This window comes from Nematolebias whitei, chromosome 23 (genome assembly GCF_014905685.2).
Source record: "Nematolebias whitei isolate Nwh7 chromosome 23, NemWhi1, whole genome shotgun sequence".
Taxonomy (NCBI): Eukaryota; Metazoa; Chordata; class Actinopteri; order Cyprinodontiformes; family Rivulidae; genus Nematolebias; species Nematolebias whitei.
In genome coordinates, this window is record NC_056520.1 from 16,397,090 (window position 1) to 16,407,275 (window position 10,186).

At 44.6% G+C, this 10,186-nt stretch overlaps 1 protein-coding gene across 1 annotated transcript; it reads left to right on the plus strand.

Moving 5' to 3' along the window:
- Positions 1-694: 694 nt before the first annotated feature.
- LOC119428983 (protein FAM171B) lies at positions 695-9,797 on the plus strand. The gene is made up of 8 exons (XM_037696701.1): positions 695-896; positions 1,271-1,504; positions 2,510-2,602; positions 2,695-2,853; positions 5,196-5,366; positions 7,073-7,189; positions 7,268-7,391; positions 8,253-9,797. The coding sequence occupies exons 1-8, from the start codon at positions 695-697 to the stop codon at positions 9,550-9,552; spliced, it is 2,400 nt and encodes a 799-aa protein (XP_037552629.1). The 3' UTR covers positions 9,553-9,797.
- Positions 9,798-10,186: the final 389 nt, after the last annotated feature.

A 10,186-nucleotide genomic window follows, 5' to 3' on the forward strand; every position in this document is an offset into this window, starting at 1 on the left:
TTTTTTTTTTTTTGAATGTCCAGAGGACCAGATTGAACTTTTTTGGAAGAAAGATTTATGTTTGAACACGTTAAGTTAGTTGAGGTCACAAATCTCAGTTGTTTCAGGGGCTATAAGCTAAACAGTTAAAGGCTCAAATAAATATATAATTTATGCATTTAAAAGCTGATCAACAACTTCCTGCTGGATTAATAAAGTTATATCTTATCTCTTCTCATCTTAAACCAGTAGTTTATAAACGGTGGAGAGGACCCGGGAATCAGACATCAGTGATGTAACAGCTTCTTCCAGTTTATCAAAGATCGTGCGAAGATGTTTCACTCTGTTTACCATAAAAGTGACGGGAGCAGGGGTTCATTTTTTTCAAAACACTTATTTGTTCACTTATGCTAAAATAGAACAGATATTGACCGTTTCATTTTTGACAACAATAAAAAAAAAATCACTACCGATTATGTAGGGAGTTTTATCAGGGTGTGGCGCATCTTTTCATAAGAAACGATCTTTGGCCACACGCCCAGCTTCAGTACCAGAGCATCTTTTCTCGGGGTTTTTCCTCCCTCCATTAGCTCCTACGACCACAACACCCCCCTACGAGCGGGACGAGGCCCTCGTGACGTGGACAAACACAGCTGTGTCCTCGAGCTCCTTCCTCGCGCCTCGTTATGTCTTTGAGCCTGCCGCCCCTCCCGACATGCCCGCCGCTGCTCGCTACCTGCCGCCGCTGCTGCTGCTCCTCTCGCTGCCTTCGTCGCTGCTGATCTCCGGCCTAGATGGGCCGGGGGAGGGCGGCGGCCTGGCCTCCTCCTCAGCCGGGGACAATGGGCTCACGGCCGCGGGGGGACACATGATGTCCGGCCCGGAGAGGGTCCTGACGCCCTCGGCTCTGACTGCAGGTAAACAAACACAAAGGAAGGAAGCAGCTGCACCAGAGCAGGTTTTCTGTTTATGTTAGGACTGCCCTGTTTATGTAACATAAATATTAATACGTAATGAGTAAAAACTGTGATGTTTTAGGCTGTTAAGTTGTTACTTATCCTCTGTTTACATTGTGAGATTTTGAACCAATGATGTTAAAACAAGCTCATCTTGGTCAGTCTGGGCGCCGTTCATGTAATTTTCCATCCTCCCCAGCTGCTCCAGCTGTGCTCGCCTCATCACTTTTTTTTTCATGAGCACATAAAGGTCACCCAGCTCCGCTGCGTGCTGAGACACATGTGCTGCCCAGATGTTGCACATAATCCTCCTCCTCCTTCTTCTTCCCATTCAGAGCCCCAGTTTGCCCTGAAGGTGCTCCTGAGAGATCTGGTGACCCGGCAGCCCTTGGCCGGGGCCTCGGTGGATGTTTACGTCAACCACACCTTGAGGGGTTCGTCCCGAGCTGGGCGGAGCGGCGAGGTTCTGCTCTGGGTCGGCTACAGTCCGGGCCTCAGTTTGACCCTGCTGGGCCATAAGGAAGGCTTCGTGCCCACCCCGCTGCCCTGGAGCACCACCAAGAGACCGAGTGAGTGGAGAACCGGACGTGATGATCGGGTGGTTCTGACCCGGGGCCTAGGATAATTCAAAGTTTATTTATAGCAGCTGATTTATTCATTGTTGCAGATTCATGAACACTGCTGCTTCCTGCTGCAGAAGATGGAACCAAACCGTCTTTGTCCTGCTCAGAAGGAAGGGGGGCGGGGGGGGGGGGTCTTTATGTTGCTGTGACAAAGGGGGGGCTCGTGGGTCTGATATGACAGCAGGGAGGTGCTGGTAAACACAGAGGATGGAGGTGCTTTGTTGCTCCTAATTTCCAGAGACGCCTCCCTTTTGTGCTGCTGAGCCTTGACAGTGAGGGCGCCCTCTGCTGGTGACGTCAGTGACGTGCACGTTGTCCAACTAGAGTTGAGTTGGATTTTTTTGCCACCTGTGTTACAAACGTTCAGTTTGATTTGTTTAGTTAAATCTATAAAAAAAACAAAAAAAACAAGAGAGGTAACGGATTCACATCAGGGGCGCTTCTAGGAAGTTTACAAAAGTGTGGCCAGATGGGGGCTACTGATAATCTTGGGTTGGCACATGTGATATGTACAGAGAGGAAAAGAAGTATCTGAGCACCCTGCGACTTTGCACGTTCTCCCACTTAGAAATCATGGAGGGGTCTGAAATTGTCATCCTGCATGTGCACTGTGGGAGACATAATCTAAAAAATAAATAAATCGGAAATCACGATGTATGATTTTTAAAATAATTTATTTGTGTGTTACTGCTGCAAATACGTATTTGAACACCTGTGAAAATCAATGTTAATATTTGGTGCAGTAGCCGTTGTTTGCAGTTACAGAGGTCAAAGGTTTCCTGTAGTTTTTCACCAGGTTTGCACACACTGCAGCAGGGATTTTGGCAGTACAGTACAGTAGCCGATTCAACTCTCAGATCCTGGTTCAGATCTTTGCAGGGTTTTCCTTTTTCTTACAGCCAAATCTAAAAATACAGTTTTCACAGAAACATTTCATTCATCGCCCCACAGTCTTCTCTGCTGTGACGATGCTGCTGCTTCCGCACAGTCAGGGCAACATCTGGCTCTTTGAAGACTCCGTGCTCATCACAGGGAAGTTACCCGGTAAGTTTACTACAGTTTAAAAACTGGTTTTGCGTTTATTTCCTCCCAGTTTGAAGCTTGAACACTAACGTGCATGTCTGGACATTACACAGACAGCTCCGCCCAACCAAGGGTCAAGTTCCCCCAGAACCTCCTGACCACCGCTGATAAAAGCAACGTGTCATCGCTGATGGCGTATCTGACTGTGCCACAGCACCACCTGGCGAAGGACTGCGCTAACTGCACCCCCGGCATCATCAGCAGCCAATCAGGTGGGCGTTTCATCAGGGATCAACTTCAGTTTACCTTTACCTCACCTGGGCCCTGACATTAAATCCATTTTAATGGCAGACAGCTTGGCCTGTCACAATAAAATATTTTGCTGGGCGATTAATTGTCTCAGAAATTATTGCGATAAACGATAATATTGTTTGAAATTTGACAATAGTTAATTATTTTTAAATTATTGTCAAATATTGAAAGTTTAAAAGATTGTCAAATTTAACAAATTTGACAAAGATCAAATTTAAGAAGAAATGTTGGTTAATTTGTTTTGAGTGTAGTACCTTTTTTTGACCACTGGGTGGCAGTATAAGACTGTTTGAACCGAAGGATGGATAGTGAGGGAGCAAGCAGCGAGTCTCTTTAAGAAAAATGGGAGGGAGGCCTCTTGATGTGACACGGGCTGTCTCTCCTTCCTTTTTTTCAGTTCTCAAAATGGCGGACGCTCGGTGTGGTTTGAGCTCGTTAGCATAGCATTTCTCACAAAGCTTTAAATTAAAAAAAATAATCAGTAAACAAGTTCTCAGCTTCTTTTTGCAGAGAAAAACAACTTTTTACACGAAGGCACGAGTTTCAACCGTGAATTTTGGAGCTTTGACAAGACAGAGTTTTATTACAGAGGTCGGCCTGTTAGCTTAGCTCATAGCTTAGCTTCTCAGCTTAGTTGCTTTTAACGGTTAAAACGGATTTTAAAGAGAAAGGGTCAGTGAAGAACACTGGAGTTGAGCTTTTTGTCATCCAGTGTCCACTAGAAAGAGATATGAAGCTGATAAATGAAAATGTGGTCGATAATTTTCATTTATCGTGCGATTAATTAATTAATTTATTGTTTATCATGACAGGCTTAGGGACTGCCTTTTAAAAGGCAGACACTTATTATTATTCACCTCGGAAAACTGGTTTCTTAACTTTATATTTTAACTCTGCCGTCAACTTTTGTGTGGCCCAAACCGCAACATGTACCCACACAAATGTAATATCAAAACCACCGGCTCGGCACCGTGATGTGTGCTATTACTTTTATTGGTGTTTTGAGTTACCATGGCGATGCATTTCGCTAACAAAGATGCCATATTTCCCTATATAAAACTAGCTGCTGCTGTGAGGTCACGACAGAGTCTAGAGGCCCCTAAAGAAAAGAGAAGGTCACCCGTTGGATTTGTTTGAAACTCACAGAAAGTAATCATCAGATAAATGTCTAGAAATGATTAACGTATGGAGCCATTTTGATTCAAGATGGCTGCCGCAGCTACCTCAGCAAACACAAAATTGACTGTAACTCTGTAATTCTTTGAGATATTGAGCTGAAATTTAGTATGGTTGTAGCTGAGAGTGAGTTGTAATACACAAATCAAATATCCAAGATGGCCACCTTAGCTAAAATAGAAAAAATACGATAACTCGGCCATTTTTAGAGCTATTCAGCTGAAATTTGGCGTATTGGTAGCAGAGAACGATCCTTAATAGACTGACTGAAAATCAAAAATCCAAGATGGCCACCTAAGTAATAAAGGAAAAATACTATAAATCAGCCAGTTTTAGTCATATTGAGTTGGAATTTGGTTTGATGATAGCTGAGAATATTTACTATCAAATGCTGAATCAAAATCAAAAATCCAAGATGGCCAACAACGCTACTTTTAAATGGCTTTAACCCAAAGTTTTTAAACATATAGAGCTGAACTTTGGTGAGGTTATAGCTGAGAATGTTTCCTATCGCATACTAAATCCAAATCAAAAATCCAAGATGTCCGCCTTAGTTAAAAAGCAAAAATTATGATAACTCAGCCCTTTTTAGAGCTATTCAACTGAAATATGGTATAGGTAGTGGTAGCTGAGAGCGAACCCAAACACATAGTACTGTCAAATCACATTTTTAAACTGGCAGTCCCCGTCAAAGTTTCTCCAGGAACTTTCTAGTTTCTGTTTATTGTAGTTTTGATCTGATTTTCCAAGACTTGTTATTGCATGTACAGAAATTAGAAACTTAACCAGCAACAAATGATTTTAATGCATTAAATGAGGCTTGTTATTTTTTTACTTAACGATTAAGATCTTCGCAACTTCTTCAGATGTGTCTTACTGTCTGAACCTTAACAGAAGCTTCTTTTAGCTACAATAAATGTTTAGAAGCTTCTATTCTGGCCAAAAGTTTTTTTGCAAAAAGACTTTAGGGATACAGTTTATGTTTCTCAGGTTTTTCTAAATGATGAACTTGAAATATGATAAGTCTGACTGGATAAAAAAATAGCTAACATCAAAAGAAACAGAGAAGAATAAGCTGAAAGCTAGCGTTTATGATTTACTGTTAATATTCTTGATTCCTTTGCAGTGCTCAGGAGCATCGAACTGAGGGCGGTGGCAGCCGTCAGCGTCCTGCTGTACTCTGGTGGTGAGGAGCTCCAGGTCCGAGGGCCGATCCAGATCAGCCTCCCGTTGGGACATAACACACACCTGAGGGTCTCCGATACGGTACCAGCCTGGGCCTTCAATCTGAAAACAGGTGGGAATAAAACTCACAGGTCTTGGAATCAAAGATGGTCATACACTTACAGTGCCTTGTGAAAGTATTCGGCCCCCTTGAACTTTTCAAACTTTTGCCACATTTCAGGCTTCAAACATAAAGATATAAAATTTTACTTTTTTGTGAAGAATCAACAACAAGTGGGACACAATCGTGAAGTGGAATGAAACTTATTGGATGTGTCAAACTTTTTTAACAAATAAAAAATTGAAAAGTGGGGCGTGCAATATTATTGGGCCCCTTTACTTTCAGTGCAGCAAACTCACTCCAGAAGTTCAGTGAGGATCTATGAATGATCCAGTGTTGTCCCAAATGACTGATGATGATCAATAAAATCCACCTGTGTGTAATCAAGTCTCCGTATAAATGCACCTGCTCTGTGATAGTCTCAGTGTTCTGTTCAAAGCGCAGAGAGCATCATGAAGACCAAGGAACACACCAGGCAGGTCCGAGATACTGTTGTGGAGAAGTTTAAAGATGGATTTGGATACAAAAAGATTTCCCAAGCTTTAAACATCCCAAGGAGCACTGTGCAAGCACTCATATTGAAATGGAAGGAGTATCAGACCACTGCAGATCTACCAAGACCCGCCGTCCCTCTAAACTTTCATCTGGAACAAGGAGAAGACTGATCAGAGATGCAGCCAAGAGGCCCATGATCACTCTGGATGAACTGCAGAGATCTACAGCTGAGGTGGGAGAGTCTGTCCATAGGACAACAATCAGTCGTACACTGCACAAATCTGGCCTTTATGGAAGAGTGGCAAGAAGAAAGACATTTCTCAAAGATATCCATAAAAAGTGTTGTTTAAAGTTTCCCACAAGCACCTGGGAGACACAGCAAACATGTGGAAGAAGGTGCTCTGGTCACATGAAACCAAAATCCAACTGTTTGGCCACAATGCAAAACGATATGTTTGGTGTAAAAGCAACACAGCTCATCACCCTGAACACACCATCCCCACTGTCAAACATGATGGTGGCAGCATCATGGTTTGGGCCTGCTTTTTGTCAGCAGGGACAGGGAAGATGGTCAGAATTTATGGGAAGATGGACGGGGCTAAATACAGGACCATTCTGGAAGAAAACCTGTTTGATTCTGCAAGAGACCTGAGACTGGGACGGAGATTTATCTTCCAACAAGACAATGATCCAAAACATAAAGCCAAATCTACAATGGAATGGTTCACAAATAAACGTATCCAGGTGTTGGAATGGCCAAGTCAAAGTCCAGACCTGAATCCAATCGAGAATCTGTGGAAAGAGCTGAAGACTGCTGTTCACAAACGCTCTCCATCCAACCTCACTGAGCTCGAGCTGTTTTGCAGGAAGAATGGGCAAGAATTTCAGTGTCTCCATGTGCAAAACTGATAGAGACATACCCCAAGAGACTTGAAGCTGGAACTGCAGCAAAAGGCGGCGCTACAAAGTATTAACGCAAGGGGGCCGAATAATATTGCACGCCCCACTTTTCAGTTTATTTGTTAAAAAAGTTTGACACATCCAATAAATTTCATTCCACTTCATGATTGTGTCCCACTTGTTGTTGATTCTTCACAAAAAATTACAATTTTATATCTTTATGTTTGAAGCCTGAAATGTGGCAAAAGGTTGAAAAGTTCAAGGGGGCCGAATACTTTCGCAAGGCACTGTACATTAAATACATGAACCAATGTTCTCTGAAGGTGCCTGGGAGAACCATGGACTGGGAATAGTTAAAACACTTGGTGATGAGCTGATTTGGACTTACACTGCCTCCCATCTGGGATACTGGATTGCTGCTCCACATCCTTTTTCCAAAGGTACCTCATCTACCCTCAGTAGCAATTCAGTGCTGTTTGTACATGGCTGAGACATCCTGCAAACATTTTACCTTTTAGATTACCCTGGATATGGCAGCTCAATGGATTTCATCTCGTACCACTCCTACAGTCTGATGGGAATACTAGGCGGAACTCTTGTTGTGGTGATTGGACTCCTGTCGTTGCTTTTGTGTCACTGCGGGTAAGAAAACGACTCATTATAATCGAGTAGAAAATGCTGACTGTCTTAGTTGTAAAGGCTAAAAGATGCAAAATGCTAGCTAAAAGCTATATGTCACAAAAAGCTAGCTAAGAACGAAAAAATTTAAATGTTAACTAAAAGAAGCAAAAACAGAGATAAAAAACTAAAGCAAAAGAAGACATAATTAAACGAATCATGTTTTCAAGGAGGGCAGCACGGTGGCGCAACTGGTAGAGCTGCTGCCTCTCAGCAAACAGGTCCCTGGTTCAAACCCCGGTCCAGGGGCCTTCTGGGTGGAGTTTGCATGTTCTCTCCGTGCATGCGTGGGTTTTCTCCGGGTACTCCGGTTTCCTCCCACAGACCAAAAACATGCATGTTAGGCTGATTGGTAACTCTAAATTGTCCCTAGGTGTGAGTGAGAGAGTGAATGGTTGTTTGTCTCATTTGTCTCTATGTGGCCCTGTGATGGACTTGCGACCCGTCCAGGGTGTACCCTGCCCCTCGCACAGTGATTGCTGGACATGAGCACCAGTGACCCCCGTGACCCAAAATGGAATAAACGGGTAAAGATAATGGATGGATGGATGTTTTCAAGGAAGTGAAGAGATCCCAATGGAAAAATGTTTGCACATAAAGTTAAAATATTTTGAAAAGTGTAAAAGTTGCTAGAACCAAAAGTCGTAGCACCCATCTCCTGAATGAGATGAACGTTTCGATATATGAATGGCTATAACACAACGTGTAAAAAGGTATTAAAAATTGTACAAAAAAATTAAATGCAGGAAATGCTGACTCAGCATTATATACAGTACATTATATAACTTAACTGTGTTGATCAGGTTTTGTTGTTTTCACATCTAGAGGTTCCTCTCGAGAGCCCACGAGGAGGCGTGCACGCTTCTCCAAGCTCACGGTGGTGAAAAAAGACCAAACCACCTCCACCCACATGGAGGAGGGTTTGCTGTTCCGATCAGGGGACGACCTCGCCTCCTGCAGCGTCACCTGTGAGCTGTCCACACCGAGACACAAAGCCAACTACAACATCTATGTGGAGGATCCTGGGAGTCTTACTGCAGCTCCTCCTTATGACAACATCGCTGCAGATCGGATGAAGGGACCACAGCCTCACTACATCAACAGTGAGGAGGTGGCTTGGATACGGGAGAAAACAGAGCAGAATCGAGCCAATATGAACTCTGAGAACTTCTTTCAGGATAAGCTAGTGCATATCTACAACCAGCCAGTGGCGATTATTCAAGCTCCGGAGCTGTTCGGTGCTCAGGAACCGCAGCTACCGGGATGCAAGTCCAACACTTTCCCCAGAAAAGGGGTGGAGTATGACGGCCATTCAGAACCTGCCAGTAAGGACAACTACACCCAGACGCTACCCAAAGTTCCTCACCACCACTCCCAGGGTGGAAACAGCCCCCAGCAGAGCAATCAAGATGACCCTCAGCCTCTGGAGACTCCACCACCAGGACCAGGTCCAAACTCTGGTGTGTGGGGACGCTACAGTAACCTCCTTGAATCTTCCGTCTCTGTACCTGGGACTCTCAACGAGGCAGCTGGTATGGGGGCCTTCGGCAGTGGGCACACCAGTGAGCTACAGGGGATTTCTGAGCGTACTTTACTGGAGCTGACCCGAGGCAAGTCCTCCTCCTCTCACCCCAGAGCCTGGTTTGTCTCTCTGGATGGGAAGCCAGCTGCTCAAGTCCGCCACTCCATCATTGAGCTGCAGAGCCGGCACCGCCCACCGAGCAGCAATGACACCAGCCTGGACTCTGGCGTAGACATGAACGAGCCCCAGCACAACATCCGTGAGTCGGAGCGTGACAGGCCTTCGATTAGGGTCTCCTCATTTCCACACCATGGCCGAGGGGGGAGGTACGGTGAGGAGCAGGACCTGAGCAGCAGTGAGAGTGGTACCACTGCAACTTGCACGCCAGAGGACCCTTCCCTCAGGAACATTTTAGACGGGAGCAGCGGGGCTATTCCCAATATTCCTGAAGAGCAGGATGGGATGGATACATCCAGCGCTCAGGAGGATAGTGAGTCAAGAGGAACGCCACCTCCTCGGCGACTTAGGAAGGTGAGGGAGAAAGGGAAGGCAGAAAAGAGGAAGCATGTTCGGGAGAGCAGACCTCTGACGAAGAGAAGTTAGAAACTAGATCAATTTGTTTGTGTTCACAAAGGCATTGTTGTTGTTCTCTGATTGTACAACTCTGCCAAAGAAACCATAAGCTAACCCTAGAAAACAGTGGTTCCCAACCATGGTCCTTGAGGAACGCCATCCTGCATGTTTTAGTTGTTTCCCTGCTCCAGCACACCTGATTCAGTGATTTTATTACTCTCTCAAGTTCTGCCAAAGCCTGTTAAGCACTCAGTCATTCAAATCAGGTGTGTCAAAGCAGGGAAACAACTAAAACATACAGGGGTGGTGTTCCTCAAGGACCAGGTTTGGGAACCACTGCACAGCATCATCTGTGTGTTGTAAAGTAGCGTAAAGGTGGTATCTCACTAGGCTGCACCCGTCGGGAAGTCGTTTGCGAACTCTTGCAATGTTCTTAACCATGTTCTAAACCATTCAGCTGTCGGCCCAGGGGCCAAATCAGGCCCACAGATGAGCTCAGTTCAGCCCACCAATGCGTTAATTTTTACATAAAGCTATATTTTAAAGCATAAAACAAACTTACTTAATGATAGTAAATGCTGGATGTCCGGCCCCTGAGCTCTTGGCTTTCAGTAACTGGCCCCCGGAGCAATTTAGTTGAATAGCCCTGTTCTAAACTCTTAAA